Genomic DNA, 24,759 nt, shown 5'->3' on the forward strand with positions numbered 1-24,759 from the left:
TTACATAAGATCTCTCACAATGTTTGAAGGCAGAACATCTCCTGCCACATTCATAGTCCCTATTCCAGTCTTTTTTCTGGTCATGAGCACCATGACTTGCACAGTTCGCTTAAAACTCGGCCGGCAAGCTCTTCCATCTGTCAGAATTGCAAGACGGTTAGTCTTCGAGGCTGGGTCAGACTTCTGGGTGAGTCTGTAGCACCGGGGGTAATTGCTGAAGCATTCAAAAGTGTCAGAACAGTTCCTGCAGGATCCACGATGGTCGGTGAAAGCGGTAGAGAATCTCATGGAAGCCCGGCCATCTCGTGTGTGGAAGGATTGGAGGGTGATGACCCTGGAGCGGCTGCAACAGCAGACTGCACACACTGCCTGGAAGAATGAGAGGTCTTTGGAAAGGAACTTCTGGAAGTTGGGCTTGAAGAGCAGATACACCAAAGGGTTGTAGGTGGCCGAGGACTTGGCAAAGACAGCAGATAGGGCAAAGGCCAGGATTGGCACTTTGCTGGGATCACCAAATGCTGCCCACATAGCCACAATGGCATAGGGGGTCCAAGCAGCCAGAAATCCAATACACACGGAAATACTGAGCTGGAAGAGAGAGGGAACAACCAAGATGAAATTGGTAGCATGTTCTATGCTTTCCTTCATTTTAAGATTCTGCAAGGGGGTTCATACATTGCAATAAGGTAGAGTGCGGTTTGATTGGTTTGAGTTGATATGATATGTAAAGCCAATTATAATTTATACAATAAATCATGGTTAAGCAAGCAATGACTTAATGTGATATGTGACCCAAGTCTATAGCTGAGGCATTTTTAAATTTGATTAAGTTTATGCAGTAGAAGCTAGTTGAATGGTGAGCTTTGTGGCATACCAGTGCAGAAGCCTTACAAGCTCTGTTGAATATCTTATGGTCATAGTTGTTACAAATATGGATTAGTTTTAAATGAATTCAATTCCCAGGACTTCCTCAAACATTACAGAGTACAGTTGTGTAATGATAGTACTGAGAGATCTCCATTAAAAATGGACAATCTTCCTAAGGCTCTCTGTTTCCTAGGGTTCTCTAGCAAAAAAGGTGAGTCAACCATTAAGTATGTTATATAGATACATCCAACCACATTAATCTGCTACAATCCATTCCAGACAATGGGGAATAATTCTAATATCCACATAGCCTTTTCTGTGACAAAAAATGGAAGGTCCTTCATTTCAGATCCTTCCTCCCTCCCTCCCTCCCTCCCTCCCTCCCTCCTTCCTTCCTTCCTTCCTTCCTTCCTTCCTTCCTTCCTTCCTTCCTTCCTTCCTTCCTTCCTTCCTTCCTTCCTTCCTTCCTTCCTTCCTTCCTTCCTTCCTAGTTTAGCTTAGTATTACACTGTAGTATATGGACAAGTCATTATCTTTGCAGGTAATGTATTGAATGTAGAAAAATTAGCTTCCTGCATTTCCTATGCCTGGGATTCTGCTGTGTTTTTTTAACAGATAAGCTAAAATCTCCCTTGAGTCAAAATGGACTCCTAGTGATTATATGGAGATATTCATATTTTCTTGGCAACAGTATGGAAGCACTTGCTATTGCCTCCTTCCAATGTTTTTTAGTTGCCTCTCCTATAACAGCAGGACTGCATCAGAGCTAAGCAATGTGTTGCAACTGAATAGCATCATCATAGCATCATTCTGTACTCAAGAGATTTAGCTGCCAGAAGATAAGTAAGTCTCTACCGCACTTCTGGAGAGAAACTATTTACTGCAGCTCAGAATAATATGCTGTTTGCGCATATATTTAATTAGCCTGTAATTAATGAGTTAATTAATTGAACTGGTGAATTGGTTAGTGCATTCAACCAGATGATAAACAAGCCCTGGAGTTTCTCCTCTCTTTAGATAAGCAGGCTGTGATATGCTGCTGACATACTGCTTGCTGATCAAGAGGGTAAGGTGTATACACAGTTAAATTAAGTTGTCACATCGTGACAGACAGCCGTGCAACATGAATGAGCAAATCGTCCTGATGTAATAGAACTCTTTTTCATTTTATCTTTGCCTGCTGCCGTGCCTGATCCATTATGCCACCCCCACCCTCCAATGGCATTTGTGTGGGGGAAGCAATTTAAAAAAAAAATTCTCTGAATCGAAGATTCTTGATACCAGGATCCCCAGGGATTCTGAAAGAACAAATATTGCCAAGAAAGGGCAGTGGCTGCATTTAGGTTAGCAGCAGGGCTACCACTGAAGGTAGGTAAGATTAAGAGTGGCTTTCTAAGCAGATTGACACCCTCCTGCTTTTCCCCATTCACACCCCTGTCAGGACATTTATGTGCTGCTTTGCACTGTAGGCTCTCTTTAGACACACAGCAGTAGCAGCATGGACATAACTTTTGCTGCTGTTGTGGTTTTCTTGATGAAGAACAAGCTCTTTTCAAAACAGACTTATGTACTGTTTGGGGATCCATTGTACCATGCCATCAATGTTTCCTTATGCTTTGTATTTCCCAAGACACTTAAGCATGCAGCATTTGTTATTCAAGTAGCGTTTGAAGAGTGATCTATATATCTGGGCCTCTTAAATGCTTTGCTTGCTTGCTTTCCACTCCACATTTTCTTTTTGCCTTTTGGCCATCATCTCTTGTTAAATCATCAAGATATTTCTTGGATACTTTGAAAGGGCCTATATAATTTTTTCCCTCAATTTTTAAGTCTAGTGGTGCTATTAGGGCAAGATTTTGAGTCGGAGATATTCAGTTTCATGCAACAGCATAATCAGGAGACTCTCAATGTTGGAAGAGCTAAGTAAATAATTTTTTTAAAAGTCCATTAATTCTACAGTTACACATTATTTAATTCTTTTACTATAGGACATCATTTGTACATTGCACTAATGCATAATATAGTTTGTTTCCTTTTGGGTCAGAATGTTTTGTGAATCTAAGCCTTATGGTTTGTAAAACAGGGTTTATGATTGATATATGCTATGTAAACTCAGCCAATTACTGCTTAGACTATGTTTAAGCAAAACATGACTTATAGCAATGTATAAACTCAATATATATATGCCTTGAACCCTGCATAGCAATTTCATAATAGCCAAAAAGTGAGGAAAGGCACTGGGCTAAGCAATCACAGATGTCTGTGGGGGTGGGGAATGATGTCACACACATCATGACATCATTTTGCAAATGATATGAATTATGTAATTTGCACTGGTCACAGATGCACGCTTTTTTGAAGATATATTTAGATTAGCTACCGAAGCCCAGGATTTAAGCTGGAACTGAGAGACTGATCTTGCACAGTTATTTCACCATATAGCATCATTCAAGTGATGAAACTTGGAATGATATTAGCTAGTAAGCAGTAGTTTTTGTCAGCAAATTAAGATACTACTTGGGCATATTTCCCTTTCTTGTGGAAAAAGAATACACCCAGAATATAAAGCTACTAAAACAAAGAGATTTTTTTTAAAATCCTGTCTCCGTATGGCTATCATAAACCTATCTGCATTATGCTTCAATCCTTACCTTGACAATTAGACTATGGACACTGTTGTGTTTGCTCTGGGGTGACATATGCTGTCTCACTGCTCTTCTGGACACTTTCACAGTCCAAAGGATGAGTGAGTAGGAGATGAGTATCAGGATACATGGAATGATGTAACAGAAGACAAAGAGGGCCATGATGTAGAATTTGGCTTCCCTGGTTGAAGCTTTCCATTTGATGCAGCAAGCAGTCCCGTAGGGCTCTGGTCCATAACTGCCCCAGTCAGCCAGAGGAGCCGCTGCAAAGATGAATGCATAAATCCAGACACACACTAGCAGGACTCCAGCATATGGAGGAGAAAATTTATTGCCTAAGGAAAGAGAGGGAGGGAGACAGGTCAGAGCTTTTCCCAGTAAGACAGTCTGCTTATTTGATTAAATGATTCTTTGCCTGAAATGGAACAAGAAAATGGACAGGGCAGCATAATCAAAGTGAACAATCTAAAATGTAGATGGAAATATGTTGATTTTTACTTTTTAGCTCAGTGAGAATTTGGGGAAGTTACATTTTCAACAGTGCTAGCTGAAATGTCTTGGGATAAAAGTATAAGATCTTCTAATAGGGGCAATGAGGGAAACTATCTCCTACCAAGTCAAACCATGAGCCAGGGATGTCCACAGGATGTGGTCCTAAAATGGCAGCTGTAAATCAGAGGTTTTTCTTTCAGGTACGGTGGATAAACAGATTGAAAGAAAACATGGGACTTTATTTCTTTATATGATAACAGCAGCGAGACTCTTATATGTACAGACATGGAAGGACCCACAAATACTGTACCTACAACTAAAGAATGGATAGTGAAGTTAATGGAGTTGGTGGAGATGGTGAAACTGACTACTTTGATTCAAGAAAAGACTTTGACTGGCTTTGTTTCTACTTGGTAATTGCTTTTGGACTTTTTGCTTGAAACTGAAAGAAATGAAACTTTAATTTTGGGTTTTGATGATTGATATTCTTTATGGTTATAGAAACACTTTGTATTAGTTTAAACATTAGAGTAAGAGGTGAATGTATTATATATTTGTACCTGTACCACAGAAAGTCGGAAGTTATCCTTTTTTCCCTTTTCCCTTTTTCTTTTCTGCACTTTCAATTTTGTTCTTTTCCTGATTTTTTCCCTTTTTCAATCCTTTTTTTTTTTCTGTTTCCTTATATTTTATTCTTTGTTGAAATTTAGTAAAGTTCTTTTGAAAAAAAAGTTGCAATGGCAGCTGCGATGGTGTGTCTACCCACGTTTTGTGTGTCTCACTTTGATCAGACCCTCACAGCTGCCATCTTGACATTTTGGACCATACCCTAGGGACACCTCTGCCATTGGCTATATAGTTCTACACTAATTCTCCCTGGAAATATCAGGGAGGAAACCTGGAACTATTTGTAGACACAGCTCATGTTTTACCTCTACACTATAGCCCTTCCCCAATATGTGAGAAATATACTATAAAATATGCATGTTATGGAGGTTGCTTTTATGGAGTGAATGTTACAAAAGAAGGCCATTGCTCTCTTTTATAGACACAAAGGAGAGAGAAGACCTAGAAGTTGTACAAAGAGAAATGCATCCAGAAGTATCACTAAAGGTAAAAATGGAGAAACTATTAAAAGCAGAGTCAGGTTGTACACATATGCAGGTGAATTGTGAATGTGTCTTTGTGCATTGTAAGAATTGTGATGAAAATTCAAGCATGAGTCATTCAAAATTGACTTTTGTTACACACACTGCCAGGTTTGGCTTACGGTCACTCACTCACACACTCACAGCCTGTTGAGGTACACAGATCTTGTCGGGTCCCCTTGCTTTCTACCTGTTTTTACCCCCAGATAGATGTGGCTAGAGCAGACAAGACACACAGCCCTGGTCCACAGCTGGGAAATAATTAAGGACACACACAAATCACTTTCAGCCAAACACTGAGGCACAACAGGTTCCTTGAAATACATGGAGACCCAGTGAATTTCAAGTAACAGCAAAACTTTACTGGTTATAATATATATTTGCTGTTTCTCACATGTGCACACACCCTCACCCACGCTTACCCACGGCCTTCTCAACTAGGCTGCCAATCTGGATCCAAAGATGACTCAAGGAGTGGGCGGGTTTCAGGACCCTTTTTTATCCCCCAAAGTCCTTGCTTTGTTGATTCACAAGATTGGCAGCTACTCTTGCATGGTTAATATACAAGTCTGGTAGCTGTTGATGGGATTGGGCGGGGGGGGGGGTTCCATGTGCTTAGACCCAGGTTCCTTTATCTGGTTCAGGTGACATTTTTCCTTTGTTTCCTTATCGACTTGTTGCCTTCTTATCTACGTCCCCGAAGGGATCTTTTGGACAAGATTCCTGTCTTTTTGTCCTCTCTGTTTACATGCCTGCTTAATCTTTAGTTATGGCAGCTTCAGCCTAGCCTCACACTTCCTCTAGTCTTTTCATTGCTGATTCATAAAACAGCATCTATTGTTATGTCATGGGTATATATTATCCAGGGAAATGCGGCCAAAAGCGAGCTTTGCGTACAAAAGTCCCTCTTTCAATAGGATTGGGAAAATCTTCTGTCTAAGCCACTGGTGGTATGTTCTGACTATACTCAGTTAAATGACCCAGTAATCTGAATCAGTACCAGGCAGCTTCCTATAGTAGGTCCCTATTATATATTTTAAACCAGGAGCATCAAAACATAACTGATTTAAAATTAGTTATGTTTCTTTTTGTTTTGGATCCAGGAGCATCAACACGAAATCAACAGCAAATTAATACTTAACATCAGATTCTTTTTCTGCTGCTGCTTTTTTTTTTTTTTTTACTTTTGAGCCAGTTCTTACAGCTGGTCTGATTTATTCCTACAAAACCAAATTCTCAAACTCTATGCATGTTTACTGAGAAGTGAATCCTATTGAGTTCAGTAAAACAGTAGCTTTCTTCAATCCAATTCTGTGAACTGGAGGTAGAGGTCAGGATTGTATTTATGGATCCTATCTTTTTATCTTGCCTTTTTTCCATGGATGGGCTCCATAAGTAAGATCTGGGAAAAAAGCAAATGGGATTGAACATTTCCCCCACCCTCACAGTTGATTATTCAATGGGAGGCCACTGAAAATGCCATAGGATTCTGTCAGTCATTATTATAAAGAATTGTTATAAAGCATTTAGCTGGCTGTCTTTTCACTAAATAATTCCAAAGCAAGAGATGAGAAAACCATACAATAAAACCATACATGATTACAAAACAGAAAGCCATGTAAAATCACAGAAGTTAAAACCACAAAGCAAGACCTTGAGAATGATAGAAGTGCTCTAAATAACACAACCCTGTGGGTTCAGCCCTAAATCGGGGTGACTTGGTTGGTCATGAGTTGACCCTGGAAGTTCACTAGACTCAGCACAAACTGTAATGAAAGGAGTGAAGTCCATACGTAGGGTGCTGTTTGAAGAACTGTCTCTTTGGTTGGCACACAGTAACTGTCTTTCAAAAGCAGCACCTTCAAGAGGTTATCTTCACTCAGCTTTAATGGCTGGATGGGTCCATAAGGGATCTGGTGATTAATCAGTTATCAATATTCCAACCAAAGAGAATATCTGTAGCTCAGGATTGAACCGTGGAGTTCTTGGTGCTCTCTAAGCTTGGTTGTTTGCTAACAATAAAACTGGCATGGCAAATGACTATCTATAAACAGGCAGCAAAACCCACACTCACTCACACTGATGATGTTACCCAGCTGGGTAAAGAAATATCTGCAAGCAAACGAAGTTCAGAGAGCACTAAGAACTCCACCTGTCAATATTTCTGCTGCCTAAGAAGACTAGGTGAGATGACTACAAAAGGGGAATAACATCTGTGTAGTATTTGCACACGATAATTTGTACATGTAGTTCTGGACTTTCAAAGCATTTTTATGATTTGGAATACATGTCAGATTGGGAAAAAGTATCCAGTGAGAGGGAATCAACCAAGTGATCAGAGCCACAACCGTGTGACTGGAATATCACAATGCAGGTAAAAAAGGGCAAGGCTTTGATTTGTATGGTTGTGGGTACCATTTTTACTTTTTTGACCCCCCCCCCGCCCCTCCCAGAGGACACCCCTGTTAGCTTACAAGGATTGTTGTTGGCCTTATCTTTTTAGAAGCTATTTCTGCCTTTACATTCACAGCCAGTGTCATTATTTAGAATAACTATTATTCTTAGTTCTTCTTTCACAGATAATTTGATCTCAGGAAACAGTAACATACTACCAAGGGAAAAGATTTAGCTTTTTAGGTTTTGAGATTTACATCATGCCTGAATGACCTTTTTTCAAAGAACTGCTGGAGATTTTTTTTAAAGCACTATTTGTATGCATGGCTGTCTCCTCTGCCTTCTTGCAAAAAGCTGTAGCAAGCAAACACTCCAACAAACAGCCCTTAGAGCACGAAATTACATATTTGCATGGACATGTCAAGCTGCACTAGCCAATATTTTCAGAAGCCCTTTTGACACATTACCTGTAATGTCAGGTCTGATCAAAAGGTTGGGATTTGAAGACTGTATTCTCTCTGTATGCAAAAGTAACTTCCATTTACTTCAAGGTGAATGATCTTAGCGGACACATCAGTGCCTGCTTTATAAAGCCAGGCATACCCCCATATTAATATAATAACTATAAATTTTAATTGTATATCTATTTATTGTTTTAATATGTTGTGAGCTGCCCAGAGTCCCCCATTGGGGAGAGATGGGCGGGGACAAGTTTAATAAAATAAATAAATAAATATTGATGCTGACCTACCTATTACAATAGAATGTTGGCTTTATTCACTTTGTCCTGTTTTAGATTTGCTAGCCAGAAGTAAAGAAGTTCTTTGGAATCAAGTTGAGATAAGCGGATGGATCTGTAGTTTGTTTATCAGAAACATCAAAGAATCTTAGAGCATCTTAAGACTCATGTTACAATATCCGCAAATATTTTTGCCACAATACATCTGCTATTCTTTGAGTGGTGCAAGATTCATAGTAGTTTCATTGCCATGGACTAACCCCTCTGGAAAGAGTTACGCAACTACACTTTTGCTTTCCTGTGATGGCAGAATGACAACAATCTATGACTTTATTTGCACAACACCCTTAATTTGATTCCTGAATTCACACATTTTCTGAGTTCACAGTACACTGAACCATAAACTAATCAAATGGTTTGGGTTTGCACAAAATGCCAAGCTATTCACCAACACCAACACCAAGTTTAATTCCAAATTTAGCATTTCATGCTAAGGACTGCTAGGACTACTTTGCTGGTTAAACATATTGTAAGGAGACTGTCTCTGCAACGTACTGTAGTAGGGCCCAAGAAACATGGTATTTATTGCTAGAGAGGATTTTGTAGAGAGGAAACAGGAAAAACACAGTCAAGAAATAATGACTTCATTTATACAATATATTAAGATAGGTTAACTTTAACCAATGTGTTAAGTATGTTCTGCAACCCCTCATTTGGTGGGTTTATAGTTCAGTAGTTTGTATTAAGCAAGAAAAGGGGTTAATTTACTTATCAAGTTACACATGGCATGGGAACACAACCATACTCTGGTTTTAAACATTGCACTAAGATTTAGGGATTAAGGCAGACATTTACAGACTGTACTACTCTAAGCTGCTACCTCAATAGCTGGATTTCTACAATAAGCCAAAACCAAAGAAAACACATTCTGATTGTGTGTATGGAGGAACACTATAGGATCTTATGCCACCTTAAAGACAAATCTATTCCTAAACTTAGGTTAGAAGGAGCCTATTATGTTATAGGTCTTCAAGGATTACAATTCATTGCATTTGATGCTTGCGTGTATACTATCTATTGTTTATTCTTTAAGGATGTTAAGATTCCTTGATGTTTCTGCTGAATTAGATTCCTTAGGGGACCACAGGGGGCAGCCGAAGGATACAGTTCTAAAGGAAGCGTGGATCCTGAAGATTTCTAGAAAGGCATAGGTAGCATGATTATGTGCTGGATGCTACTGAAATCTTTCACAGTAGCCTATTTGTGGATAATGATGATTTGTGAATATAATCCTGAGCAAATTTAATGGGGAATTAAATAAATTTAATTAATTGATTAATTAAATTAATGCCTGTGCATTGTCAGAATAAACACTTGTTTATTAAAATTTCTGGCATTCTCCTTCTTGCCTTAATAGAGACCTGGGTAGCTTTAAAATTGTATATTGGGGTTGCAGCTGTAAATTAGGGCTACTATTCGTAACTTGTAAAGTGTGAATACACCCATCATATTTGAAAAAAGATGTATCATCTTAAGCAGCCTTCCTCAATTTGATGCTTTCCAGATGTGTTGGTTTACAACTCCATTGATTGATTAAGTACCATCAAGTCAGTGTCAGCTCTTAGTGACTATATGGATAGACTCTCTCCAGAACGATCTGTCTTCAGTTGAGCCTTTTAGGTCTCTTAGTGATGCATTCATTGCTCTTGTAATTGAATTCATCCACCTTGCAGTTAGCTTCTTCCTTTTTCTTCAGCTTTTCAGGAATTATAGACTTCTTAGGGGAACTGGATCTTTGCATGATATAGTATATCCAAAATATAATCGTTGGAGCCTCATCAATAGTGCTTTGCATGAGAATTCTGATTTGATTTGTTCAATGATTCATTTTTCTGGCTGTCCATGGTAAAAGGCTTCTCCAGAACCAAAGTTCAATTGTGCCCTATTTCTTCCAAGTCTAGAAGTCTTCCATTCATAGAATGTCCCAGGAAAAACAATTCCTGAACAATTCTAATGTTTGTTGGCACAGATCCATCATTCCAAGGCTTTCATTGCAACCCTACCAAGTGCTACCCATGAGGGGTATTTCTTGACTGTTGGATCATTTGCTGTTGATGATCAATCCTAAAAAGCAAAGCTGTCTACCACTTCAATGTCTTTGTTGTCAGTTCTGAGGACGGTGGCTGTATCTATTGTAATTTCTTTAGCCTTCTTTACATTTAATCGTAGTTCAATTTTTTTCACTGTGCTCTTCAATTTTCATTACTAGCCCTGAAGATTATCTACATTCTCAGAAATCAGACTGGGGTTACCAGCATAGCACAGATTACTGATGTTTCTTCCTTCAGTTTTAAATCCATGCTCATCTTCTTCCAATCCAACATTTCTAGTATACAGGTATGTTTTGCATATAAATTACATAAATAGGCAGAGAGTATGAAGCCTTGTTGTATTCCTTTGCCAATTTGGAACTAGTCTATTTCACCATGTTTCACAACTCCCTTAGCTACCTTCAGTGGTAGTCTTATACATTGGATGAGTGACAGATTAGAAGGATGATCTATAGGCATGCTAGTAATTGGTTATGCCCCATGTTGCATGTACACAAACTAGGATTTTTGGCTGGTTGCAGAACACAACTTCTGGAGAGTTTGAGGAACACTGAAGTTCCTTTGTATGATCTCTTTTTTTAATTACACAATAAACAGTAGAATTACTCATTGTTCTACACCCTTTCTTTAAACATATAGTAGGCAGAGGATGTGTACTGTTGTTATTATCTCAGTTCAACCCACTGCAGGATTCAGGCCTCTTCACTGAAGGTTATTGACCATAATCTACCATGCTGGTCCAGTGCATACTGGTAGATAGATGCTTTGACTCACTGACTCTATATGTGTGTGTATCTGTGTATGAAATAAATCTAAAGAGAAAGGTAGATTATGCTCTAACCATTGGCAGACCCTCTGCTCCACCCTGACGTTTGTGGATTCAGTGGATATCAGAACCAGTCCCTGTAAGGCTGTGTGCATGAACACTCTTTATACCAACAGATCCTTTCTAGACTGGGTCATGTTGGCACAGAGAGGTTACATTGGAGGGCTTTCCTTTCAGCACATATATGTATGCATGCAAATGGTCTGGCAAACAGTCATCTCTCTCCTTATAGCCATAGTTTCTAAGGCGCTACAAGACTTTTTGTTGCTTATAATTAAGGAACAGTCTACAGTGTGACAGGATTAATCAAGTATAAATCCCAAGCTGAGAAAGTTGGAGGGCAAGAAGCAAAAATAAATGTTCAAAGTAGTTGAGGAACTGGTTGAAATTATGAGGAAATACCAGTTGTGTCATTTTATTTTTAAGAAAAAAGAAGTCTATCATTTTCAGATTGAAAATCTACTCTTAGATTGATTTGTAATTGGTAAATCTCTTTTTTTAAATGTGTGGAAGAGAACTCTGTATTTAAAAATGTAAAGTGAAAAAACAGCAGAGGTTTTGTATCGTATCAAAAATCAAACTTCTATAAATTGGGATTTGTGTCATAAAAGTCAGTGTATGCCAGATAAACTGGGATTTCTTTGCACCCTTTTTATCCCCTGCTTAAATCTTAAACACTTTGATTCTTTAAAGACTTAAAAGTCTGCCCCCCCCCGCCCCAGTCCAAGTCTTCAGATATGTAGGAATAACATCTCTTTGAAACTAAGCAATTTGAGATATGCTGACTTTACTCATTGCCTAGTGGGGAAAGGCTAAAGTGCATTAAAGAAAAGATAAGCTACTGAGGTCACAAAATTATTTCATGGTACTCAGAAGACAAACCAAAACTGCACAAGGAGGAGAGGCAGCTTGGTGGCTGCTGGCTAATAGCTAAAATTAGCCTTCAGCTTTTCCCCCCTTTTTCCAGTCAACTTTGTAATTTGGAAGAATGGCCCTTTAAGTGTCATCTTGGCTGCGTAAATCAAGTTCACCATGATAGATTTAAAAAAAGAAAGTAACATGTATACTACTATAAATAATGATATAATAGCAATATAGTGTGTTTGTTACGCCAGCATCTTCCTACAGTATTTTTTTCACTTAATAGATCTTTGGAGTTAGCTGTAGGAATTGTGCTTATGTGGCTACATTTCCCCCCTCCCCAATATTTCCTAATCTTTTGACAGCGACTGGGCTGGATCAAAAATGGGGTCTGCGGCACCATTCCCAGATGGCTCAGAGTTAGGGAAAGGCTGGTCTACAGTAACAAAAGGATGAGCAGCTGGAAAGAAAGGTCCTTGTGCTTGTTCAGCATGTTTTCTCTACAACTTGTGTGCCAATATTTATAATTTTTCCTCAGGATCCTATCAAATCAATCACTAGGAACTCCAAAGTATAGTTGAAAGAAATCAACATCCCCAAGTGAAATTGGATTTGGAAGTGGTTCACCACTGACTTCTCCCAGGATGTTCAACTTCCACTCTAGTGTATAGCTCTGATATTTCTTGCTGGCCTCCCATCTAAGTACTAACCTGATCCAGCCAGGCTAAGAACTGGGGTATAAAAGGGAAACTGAATTAGGAGAGAAAGAGAGAGATGGTTCACACGTAGCCATGATTTATTTAAATTGCAATCAACTGAATTAACTAAGGTTAGCACCTGCTAGGTCTTTTCCCCCCAGTCATGCCCATCTTTCTGGTCCTTCAATAGCTTTTATCCAGCAAGGTTTTAAATACTTCATTTAACACAAGCAAGGGCTAGGGCATTTGTTACATTTAGATTATTTAATTTTAGATATGTTTATACAAAACACAGGATCAGTGATTCTGTTTTTGATCAAGAGAGGGCAAAATGGCCAAAGCAACACTGTGCCACAAATTCCACTACTACTGTACTCGTGTTGGAATGTCACATACATGAAAGGGCAGAGTTTAGGTCGCCCTGGCAAAATGCTGTTTTGGGCATTTTGTCCACTTCTCTGGACCTCTCTGCAGCTTTACTATATAGAACGTTTTCTATTTTGTGATGATTTGTGTAAAGGCACATCATCTCCTCAGTTTAAACTCAGCCCATAGAATGTACAGCCCTTCTGATCCAGTCAGGTTTTCCATTCCTGTTACAAATGTATCCAAAATACATTGATGCATATTAATGAGGATAAACAAGTCTTGTATCATACATAGCATAGGATGGACACTGACGAAGGACCGATGCTGTTCATTCCAGCTTGATTTGGAAGAAATTTATTGGACAATGCAATTCCCAGAGTTTGCCTGCAAATCGAGTCAGTTCCTCTATTTGTACTATATTTTTTTTTCAGTCCATTTGTTCCAAAGATTATATATGCTGCTTAGTTTTAAAGAATGTGTGTGTTAAGTCTTGCAGAAGGATACAAGGAATCCATGTACATTTGGAATTTGTTTATTTTCCTTTCAGTGATTTGTACTGATTTCTCTTTCTGGCTGGTGAGTAATGTGAGAGGAGCCATATTGAGGAAAGCTGCTACATGGGCCTGAATTGCTGTTCAGAGAGAATAGCACTGAGTGACCCTCGCAAGAGAATTTTTTAAGTTTTTCAATTCTGTGATTCTCCCATCAAAACATTTTTTGGTATGACCAATTTTGGCTTTTCACTTCTTCATCATGAATCGAACGCTTTCCTCTGGTGGTGTAGCAAGTGTCTGCATATAGTCTGGATGCTACAAACTGATCAGGAGTGTGGGAAGAGAAGAAAAACTATAAAATACCCCAGGGATTGGCAGGGATGAAAAATAAGTTGCCTCCTCCTTCTGTCACATCCTTAGAACTTACAGGTTGGATGCAAAATAGCAGACAGGCTGAGGTTTAATCTACATATGCAAATGAAAAGGGAAAATGGGAAGCTGCTGGTTTTTTTCTTCTTCCTTATGCTAATTACTGCAATTTCAAATGCTTGAAGAATAGGCTCTCTAATGGAAAGGCCTCCAAAGAGAGATGTTGCTAAGAGATCCATGGTGGTGAAACCCTGTGAAAGAGCTGGGATGATGAAACAAGGGTCAAGAAGATAGACAAACAGAACACAGATTGAGATAGTTAGCAAGAGAACGGCATTTAAGCCGCATGTACCACCTACCATATGCTGGATAACAGACCTTCATGCAGCAAACTGTGCTCAGTGCTGTCAGGCTGGTGAGGCTGCACAGACCAAAGAGAACTCCACAAAAGGCATAGAAGATACACATGGCATGGTTGAACAGCCACCTAGAAAAAAGAGATAATGGGAAGATAAATGATTGGACCAGGAGGAATTATGTCTCCAGTATTCTAATTGGAGATACTTTAGCACCTAAGATCCCCAGTATATGGCCAATGGACATCAATGTGCCCATCCATGCATCTTTGATGTCTATCACTGCCATGCTATCTATCACATTTTTTAAAAGATTCTTTTTGGAAAAAATGGAAAAGTTAATATGCTATAAAGCAAAGCACTATTCTCTTTTCCTAACCATGCCAATGGAGTCCATGAAGAGCCCAAGTATTGTTAGAGAAAAAAGATAGTGGGTGATTAAAGTTCAGTATCCTGAATGGAGTGTGTCCACCTGTCCAGAAAAAAAATAAAGGTAGGCTGAAGTTGTAAAAACCATCCCAGGAAATTTGGGAGATGATGGAGAGTAATCTTAATGGTTTACCTTCTAATAAATAGGTGCTTTGCAGATGACCATGCAGACCACTCTCAAAATTCTCCCACTCTCAAAATTCTCCCAAAAGGATGACTATTCTGGAACATGTTCGGGTCCCAACTGGTAGGAATCATCAGTGCCAGATAAGTTGATGTGAAATTGTTAATATAATATTTAACTCCAATATTATATTCCTATGTATTTATTATTGCATTGGTTTTATTATTGCTCTTTGTGTACCACCTAAAGTATTTTAAGATTAAGGAAGTTTAAACATTTTATAAGTAAATAAATATAAATAAATAAATCTGTCCATGACTCCTGCTTGACTTGGCTTGGAAACCTCTGCCTGAGCATCATTTGATTCTCTTCCCTAACTTGGAACTCTCCAGATACAGCATCTAGGGACTACATTTCCCATCATCCTGAAGCAGCCAAAGTCCTTTATTTTATCCCATATAATTAATGGAAGGTATAAAAAATGAGAAGGTCATAGAGGAAATGGCTAAACTCTACCTTTCTCTGCTCTAGATGCAATCTGTTTCTCCCTTGTATCCGATTTTTAAGCATGAAAATATTGTTGAGAGCTTCAAAATTGAATGCCTATATTAAATCTTGATGTTTTGGTTACAGCACGGTTGAAGTTAAGCAAAAGTTGTACAAGAATAAGAAGAAAAATATTAGAAGTCAATGGAAACCACACTGATCTTCTGAAGAAAAGTAAGAAATCCAATTGTATTAATTGCAGTGGATGGATGGATGGATGGATGGATGGATGGATGGATGGATGGATGGATGGATGTAACTACCTGTGTGCAAAGAAGGATGGTGTGGCCAGGGGAAAGAGGATCACAGTCATGCCTATATCACTGACGGCAAGATTCACAATAAAGAATTCCGCAGGCTTCAGGATGGCTCTCTTCCGGTAGGCAACCCATAGGAGGAGTGAATTTCCAAAGAGAGACACTACACCTGAAAGCAAACCGAAATTGTGACTTAGGACCTGGAGAAAGAAGATGACATATTCAGCCACTATATCTATAAACTGTTATGAGTTGTATAAGAGCTGCATCTATACATAGATCTAATTGCAATCCATTATATAGGCATGATAATTATAATGAAGTTTACACATATTTAGAGCACTTTTTCCCAACCTGATATCCTCCAGGGGTGCCACTGGTTAGGCTGGGTTGGAGTTTTGGGAGGTGTAATCCCAACATATCTGAAAGGCATTAGATGGGGAGAATTGGTTTATAGCCTGAATCTTCTCTTGTTTCTTTCTTTGCAAGAATATGGCTCTGTTCCCATAATACAGTATGTTTAATACAGCCACTAACCCAGTCAAACATCCTTACTACTGGTTCTGGCAATACAAAATCATTACTGAATTAAAATCTACCATTTTGGAAATACAGAGTCCCCATTTACTTTCTCTGATACCCTTTAAAACCATGAATCAGGACAATTAGATGAGGCTTCATGAAATTAGTAGCCTATCCCCATGATGAGGCAGTGTTGAAACATATGTTCAATATTGCAAGGACTTGGTTTTGAGTCATATAATGGAGAGTCTTGCTTTTTCAGCCACTCTTTCTTTCCAACCTTTTTTCTTGGAGGACTGTATATGCAGACAGATTTAGATATTTCCATCACATAACTATTTGGATAAAATTAATTTAACCCTGTAGATCAGTGTTTCTCAAACTTGGCAACTTTAAGATGTGTAGACTTCAACTCCCAGAATTCCCCAACCAGCACAGCTGGCTGGGGAATTCTGAAAGTTGAAGTCCACACATCTTAAAATTGCCAGGTTTGAGAAACACTGCTGTAGATGATTCAGTTTCTTTTGGACTAAATTTAATCCCCTGGAGATTAGTTGACTAAATCAATTAACTCATTTATGGTGTTCCCACAATATATTACCTCCTCCCCACTTAACATAGTTAAGTTTGCTGTGGGATCTGAGCCAATTTTCACAGAGCCTATCCAGTACAATAACTAGAAATCTGTTTCTCATATTTGATCCTATAGAATTTCCCAAGTTTTTTTGATGCACACCATTGCAACTCAGTCTGAATGTCCATTTCCTTATTCTATCCTTTCTTAACATGGGGCCCCCAGCTCTGTTGGACTTCAGCTCCCATAAAATGTGAATAATATAGCTGTTAATTATAAAAGTTTGTTTTATTTGGCCCTTTGGCCAAAACTATGTTAATCACACAATATCTTCAAGTAGCATTCAATTAACTTTCAGAAAGAATCAGTGCCTCACTGAAATATGCTGAAAAGAATAGTGTTTGAGTGGTTTCAGTTGCAAGCTCCATTCTAATTAAACAGTCATTGCAACCATTTCTGGCTGAGATTTATTCTACTGATTTGAGATAAATGAAAACTAAGATCTACCCAACTCTCTCTCTCTCTTTCTTTCTATCTCTCTATCATCTATCCATCATTACCATCTTTTTCCTATAGAATTATTTATCCAATAATATATTGTGTGGATAAAAGAAGCAAAAGAAAGGAAAAAAGATTATGCAACTGAAGCTACAGAGACAAGATGTTCTTTTGTTTGAACATAGTTGAGACAACACTGGTAATTAAAATTTAATGCCTAGGATTTTCCTTTTCCATTAAGTCATGCTAATTTCATTTAAAAAGCATTTTCCTATGTAATTCACAAAGGAGGCCCTGATTACTCCAAGGACAGGTTCTGGGCATTTGGAATGACTGCCTGATAGATTGGGTTGCAAATTAAATATTATGATAACAGTATCATGCTGAAGATGGAATATAACTGCTCTAGTGATTTTATCTCATCGCAAATCCTTTGTGGCTCATTCTTACTCCATATGCATTGGAGTTCTGAGTATAAATCACTTCACTTGAAAAAATGGGATCTATATATTCATGTTTCTTCTTCATAATTTTTTGGGCTCACTAATTCCTTATTCACTTAGTTGGAAGTTTATTAAAGTGTAATATAAAGAGTGTTGAGCCAGATTTCTTTTGGTTTTGATAAGCAGAAAATTTATCCTGTAGGTCTACCATATCTGAGGTTGCATAAAGCCAGATGCCCACTCAATATATCTCTTTTCTACCATGTAGTGGTCATCCAGATTTTTGCAGCCCAGATATAATAGTAATATTATCCTGGATGAGCTGCAAGTAAATTAATAATGCTGTTCTGATGGGAAAACTGGAAAACAGACATGGAAAATGGCCTTCAAAAGGAAGTGGAAGTGGTAAAGGTCTGGGTGTTTCCCCAAAATATATTTATTTATTTTATTCATACAATATATTGCCTACCAACTTGGGCTCAAAGCAGCTTACAATCCAGCAAAATAAATAAAATGCAAAAAAAATAATGTAACATATTCAACACAAAACCCTACTATTTCAGGAGCCTGCCATCATTAGCTCCCCTAATTTTGCTTGGATTCAGATGGCATCTAAATCTAATGAAATCAATCAATCAATCACTACATGAATAAAATCTTGCAGAATAACCAGGTTGTAAAAGCCTTTTTAAAGGTCATGGGGTTAGGGATGTTCAAACCTCAGGAGGCAGCTACTGAGAAGGCAAGCTGTTGGGGTCCACGTCTCTTCATTTCATGTGAGATGGGGACCCTCAGCATTCTTTTCTAAAACAATACACAGGACAGGCTGAATCTTGCTGGGAGAGACAGTCCTGTAAACAGTCAGGAGCTAAGCTATGTTGGGCTTTATATGAAATATAAAAAGCACTTTGAATTGGATACAGAAGCAAACTGGTCACTTGTACAGTGGTCATAGCATTGCTGTTATATGGCTAAATCTGCTACTCCTCAGGCTGCTGTACTTTAGATCAATTGAAGTTTCCAGGTCAAATTCAAAGGCATCTCGGTGTAGAGTACATTTTAGTAGTCTAGGCGGAAGGTGATAAGGGCATGAGTCATTGTTATTAGGGCTTCCTAGTCCAGAAAGATCTGCAGTTGGTGTATCCCTGGCTACAGCATCTACCTGCTGTTCTGGGAAGAGCCATGATTCCAAGAAGATCTCCAAACCGTAGACTTGCTCCTTTTGTTAAAGGGTTTTAAATTGTAATTTTATTGTATTGTCGAAGGCTTTCACGGCCGGGATACGATGGCTGGTGTGGGTCTTCCGGGCAAAGTACAAGAAGCGCTAAAATCAGCAAAAGACAAAAGGGATCCCCTCACTGCTGCAGGAGTATACCGCATACCATGCAGTTGCAGGCAAGTATACATCGGGACCACAAAACGCAGCATCCATACCAGGATAAAAGAACACGAAAGACACTGCAGACTACAGCAACCAGAAAAATCTGCAGTAGCTGAACATGCTCTCAAGCACACTGGACACAAAATCCTATTTGAAAACACAGAGATACTGGACAACACCAATAGCCACTATACCAGGCTATACCGGGAAGCCATTGAGATTCACAAACACCAGCACAGTTTCAATAAAAAAGAGGAGAGTCTAAAAATCGACAAAACCTGGCTACCAATCCTGAAAAATACAGCCTGCAAAAGGTCAAAACAAACTCAGCTCAACCACCAGGACATGTGAACAGTTCACACAATGAACTTGCTAATCACCCCCAGCAGCTCCTCGTTAACAATTCAATAGAAGAAAAAACCCTGCCTAATCCCCAGGAAGATACACAGAGATTCTGACACCAAAACAAGCAGCCACTCAGTAACCCAATACACACCCCCAATCCCCCCATTTCACCCCCCCCCCAGATCTCTATAAATACCCACAAAAGGGTCATATCACCCTGGACACAGAGAGAACTGCTCCTGTCTGTGCTCCTGCACTCTGAAGATGCCGGTCACAGGTGCTGGCGAAACGTTAGGAAACAAAACTTCCAGAACACGGCCACACAGCCCGGAAGACCCACACCAGCCATTGTAATTTTATTCTTTTTGCTATTTTAACATATGCAAATTCGCTAGATTCTATGAGGACTGAGACAGTATGGCATAACAAACAAATAAACATCTGCTAAGAACATTGCAAACATGTCACTGCAGCCTGCAGGAGGATGTTCTTCACAAAAAGGAGCAGGTAATGTTGAACAGAACTGCTGGATATGAGTTTGCAAACACAGTAAGGGCACAGAAGTATACACGTTTCACTGTTACTGTCACCATGGTATAATCCTGAATGAGGGTATACAGCTGGTTTCGGTCACATTCATTCTTTGTTTCCTTCCCTGATTGCTCTAGGTATTTTTCATTCACTTAATCTCCAGTGGCTCCTCAGTAAACCAATGAGTCCATCGGGATCTGTGAGGGAGGAGAGATGGCTTGGGGGCAGTCTCATCCCACAGCCTTGCAACTGCCATCTTCCAGAGGTTAGCAAGATGTGTAATGGAACTGCCTAGAAGCTTATTGGATAATTCCCCAGACTTCCTCAGAAAACCCAATAGTCTATCAGATGACTGGAGCAGACTACCTTCCTCAGTCCTCCACTCTTATAGAACCTGAACACAGTCTTACAAAAAGTCATCCAATAAGATCATCTGTTCATAGAACTGCCATTCCAAGTAGTCACTGGAATTCTGTATGTAAAAATTTCTGCAGCTGAGATATCCATTATGACCATGGGCAAATCTGAAGATGCCTGCCTTCTCTGATCTCATGCCCTCCAGCTGATGGCCAGGAATTTGGGAACTGTAGTTCCCAATACAGCTGGAAAGCAACAGTTAAGGCTGCTTTACAGTAATCAACATACTTGTCACACAGTTAATGGACTTTGGTTTCAGAGTGCACTCCACACTACATGAACACGTTGACATCCTTCATCTTTAACTCCTATGAAATCAAGTGTTTGTGCCCTTAGAGCCTTTCAAGGATAAGGTTGTCCATTCCTCTTTTCTTAAAGTGTCAAGCAGACAAAGTACAATGCTTGCCTGCCTGATACGGAAAGTATTCCCTGGAGGAAGCCTGTCTTTTGCTGAGACTGACGTCAGAATACACTGAAAGCATGGACTGGTGCTGCAAGGATCTTGTCAATTGGGCTCAGTGTGTCAAGATGATTGCTAAAGGCTGGTTTGGTGGTCAGTGACAAATTAATGTAGGTCAGCAGGAAGAAGGAATCATTTGAGGAGATGGGAGATCAAACAAACTTCAATGACTGTTGGAGAAACTTTCCTCTTTCGAACCATTTTTTTCATCCAGTTAGCACAATATAGTCAAACTCACATTCTAATTCTGACTTGGTAGCAGAAAGTCAGACAGTGCTATTTTTGGCCAAAAAGTGATAGCTATTTAGAGCACATTTGTGGAACACTTTGGAAAAGCAGTTTGAAAAGTTACTGAATATACTTCTCTGATCCTCCATCAGAAATGCTTGGAGGTGGTGGGCATCTCCAGGACTGACCCTACCATTAGGCTGAGTGAGATGGCAGGGATTAGAGGTGTAGAGGTAGAAAGAAGAGCAGCAAGGGTTGTATGCAGTATAACTTTCCCTGTGATTCTCAAGCTAGCCTGCTGTCTGTTCCCTTCAGGAGTTTGAAATGTTATTCAAGTCCCTACAAGTCATATCCCACTACGCTGACTAGGAGTATAGGTACATGAGTTTGCAAAGAGGAAAGGCAAATGGAAGAACTTGAGAATTTGAAATTGAGAATAAAGGCTGCTCAGCAGTGACAAAGAAAAAGAAGAAAGGGGTCTGGGATGGATGGAAAGGTTATAGCTAGTATTATATATTAAATTGTGTTGGCTGTGGAAAAGTAATACATTATGTACAAAATTAGGCCAGAAAAGAGCTGTACAGATTCCATCAGTTTTACTAATGCATGCAGACTATAGAATTCAGCTGTGCTTGCTGCAGAATATGAATATAGAATTTCTTAAAAGCAAGACAGAAATTGAATAGACCACGTGACCCTGATCAGAGTGATTTGATTATGAGTACAAAGAAATTTACTTCCGAGATGTTCTACATGAAGGCGAAGTAAAAATAGTCATTGTCATCATCATCATCATCATCATCAGCCAGAGCAGCATCTTCCTGAAGATGGATGTCCTTAATAACTTTTATGGCATACCCCATTAAATGTTTCCACATATTTCCACTTTAGATGTTGACACTAGAAATGTGGGACCTGGTTGACTGTGTCCTGAGATCTGGATTGCTTGCCTGACCAGACTCCCAGGTTGATCCCTTCATTTCAGAAGTTATTTTTGCCAAGGGACCATCAATCTCTTTTCACTCTGACAGCAGTGATCCCTTTTTCAGTGCATCATTAAGCATCTCCAAGAAGCAGACAGGACTGACACTGATTAATTTCCCCCGCTGCATCTGGAAGGTTGAAACAGACAAGTCCCTGGGAAAGCAGATGGCTGGGATTATGTGCCTTGAGTTTCAGTTCGAATGCAGTACTATTCACCCAGTTCTAACTCGATGCAGTGGATTTGCCCCACTTTTTCGTTGTAACCAGAGTTGCTGGGAATGCTGTTTTTTTCAGAAGGAGGAATGTCTACTGATCAACTTATTTGCAATCTGCAGAATTGAATGGTGATTTTTTTTTTTCTGAATTACATTAGGCGGGGAATTTGCAGGATATATAGAAAACAAGCATAGCAGGGAGAAGGCTAGCTCAGATGTTCTCAATAATAGACAAGTTTTTTAATTGCAGGGAAATGTGCCAAATCCATCAGACTGCACTGGAACAATGCTACCTGCCTGTTGCTGATCAAGGCGCTGGGTAAACATTGTTTAAAGAAAAATCTGGAACAATGTATTTATTATGAGGCCTGCTAGTTGCCTGAGGATGCTCTGTGCTGATGCTAGATCTGCTGACTTATGAATGAGTAGGATTAAAAAACAATCTATAAATATTTTAAACATATAAGAATTAAGTTTTTCAGTGCTGAAAAAAGATTTGGAAGAAAATACTTAAGGATCCTGGGAAAAAAGATATGGCTGTTTTAATAAGTTGATTTAAAAAGTGGATGCTTTAATGAGTTAACTCATTAAAGCAGCTGTGTCTTTTTTCAGACTAGCTCAGAGACCTGAAAAATGCAGCTGCTTTAAGGACATGCTGCACTCACACTTCTGTGAATTCCAAAAAACCTTTACTGCATCATTTATATGGTTATAAATGATTATACTTTAGGATTATACATGCCTAGAGTAACCGAGCCCATTGAGTGAAAGACTGGAGGTCTTGGACCTTCTTCCCCTCTGGCTATATGTCCCTTGGCCCTACCTTCTTGGAGCTGCCTGGTAGTTACTGCTGCCACCACCTATCTTTCAGGACAAAGTTTTTACCTGTTCAAATATGGTGTGTGGGGCAGACAAGGACCCCACAGCCAGTATGTCTCACTAGCAACTGGTAGGAAAATAAACTCAATAAAAATGAAATAAATTCTATAACATCACATCCTAGGCCTGTAGTGTGAGGTGAGTGGCAAAGGGAATCAGATCTCCCGCTCCCAGAAGTGATAAATAAAATTATTTTTAAAAAAGGAGAAAGAGAGAATGTAAAAATACCTTTTTTTCTTTAAGTAACCCTTTGTAAAACATTTAATGGCAAAGGGGAAAAATATAGAGCCATTTTAAACAGAGAGCACTGAAATGAATTCTCCATAGAAATACTATAAAGGACAATGTACAAGCCTTGGCAGACACAAGTTGGTAGATCTACTGATAATGAAGTAACTCTGATGGTCCAGAGAACATAAGTATCATAAAGTATTAACAGACATAATAACAGACATCATAAGTTAGACACAGAAAAGAAATTAAACTTAGTGCCATCCTTAGTTAACTTTTCCCTTGCACTCTAAAGAATAGATAATCCTCAGAACAGATGTTGCCTCTGTGCCAATTATGCTACCTGAAAATCGTGTTTCCTGCAAATACTATTTTAAATTTGAGATGGGGAAATGGTAAAGGTCACTGGTTTCCAGCCTCTTGTCCAGCAACTTCTGTTTGATCTTTAAAAATACTAACCATGTTTCTTTCTTGCTGAAAGGGGATCTGCTTGTTGAATACATGCCCAAACCACGTGTTTCTGCTTGAGATGGAGATGTGTACTGAAATGTATAGCCTGAAGGGCTGATAGGCAGGGAGTGAAGGGAAGGGAACTTGCTATCCATATATTACAAGCTTTAATAAAAAAACACTGTATACCTGATGCCTGCATTTTAATTCCTAAACAATTTGAAATTCTGGATGCTCTCTTAGGTAGCATTTCCCTGACCCAACAGGTTTTAAAATCTTGTGATTTTCCAGCCATGCCAACTAGCTAAGCGCTTGCAAGAAAATAATACACATCTTTAAGCAAATTCCAAAATCCCAGAATATTTTTACAAAAGAGAATGCTTGCAGTGAAGTTGATAGGATTATGAACCTATGGAATGTATTGCCACAATGGCCACTAACTCGAATGGCTTTAAAAGGGGATGAGATTGAGAGTAAGACGGGCCTGGGCCTCATCCAGCAGGGTGAAAGAATCTCCAGATTGTTTTCTTGCAAAAATGCTTCCCTTTCTCCCAAGCTCCCCTTACCAAAGAATGAATAGAGGGTTCCAAAGATCAGATCTTCTCCTTCAGATAAGGTTGACAAGAACACTGGGGCACTGGAGGCATTTTCCATCTGCAGAAAACAGAAAAGCAAGCAATTGCCAGTCAGCATCGGTTTGGTCAGTATGGATCATCCAACCCTCCATTCCTAAATAGAATGATTGTCCAGAGGTACTGTGTTTCTTCTTGGCTGTCAGCTTCAGCCAAGTCAACTGTGGGATTGCAAGCACACTGCAGCGAAGAAAAAGATGAACTGTACATATGGATGCTGGCACTGATTTGGGTTGTGCAACTG

The 24,759-nt window shown here is 39.2% G+C and overlaps 1 protein-coding gene across 1 annotated transcript; it reads right to left on the minus strand.

Moving 5' to 3' along the window:
- Positions 1 to 24,537, minus strand: LOC103064367 (opsin-5-like). The gene is made up of 5 exons (XM_007432491.1): positions 24,450 to 24,537; positions 15,732 to 15,894; positions 14,373 to 14,500; positions 3,519 to 3,847; positions 1 to 588 (listed from the first exon to the last, which is right to left on the minus strand). The coding sequence occupies exons 1-5, from the start codon at positions 24,535 to 24,537 to the stop codon at positions 1 to 3; spliced, it is 1,296 nt and encodes a 431-aa protein (XP_007432553.1).
- Between the last annotated feature and the right edge of the window lie 222 nt (positions 24,538 to 24,759).

The sequence above is a fragment of the Python bivittatus genome, unplaced genomic scaffold (genome assembly GCF_059951505.1).
Source record: "Python bivittatus isolate LINGU-HERP-01145 unplaced genomic scaffold, Pbiv_v1 ctg000700_np1212, whole genome shotgun sequence".
Lineage (NCBI taxonomy): Eukaryota > Metazoa > Chordata > Lepidosauria > Squamata > Pythonidae > Python > Python bivittatus.

What these genes read in the sequence shown, in the direction of transcription:
- LOC103064367 (XM_007432491.1), bottom strand. Translation starts at nt 24,537, where the DNA reads ATGGAAAATGCCTCCAGTGCCCCAGTGTTCTTGTCAACCTTATCTGAA. An exon ending in AACCCTCTATTCATTCTTTG is followed by an intron (nt 15,895 to 24,449) that starts GTAAGGGGAGCT and finishes GTTTGCTTTCAG; the next exon opens with GTGTAGTGTCTCTCTTTGGA. An exon ending in GGTCTGTTATCCAGCATATG is followed by an intron (nt 3,848 to 14,372) that starts GTAGGTGGTACA and finishes CTCTTTCCTTAG; the next exon opens with GCAATAAATTTTCTCCTCCA.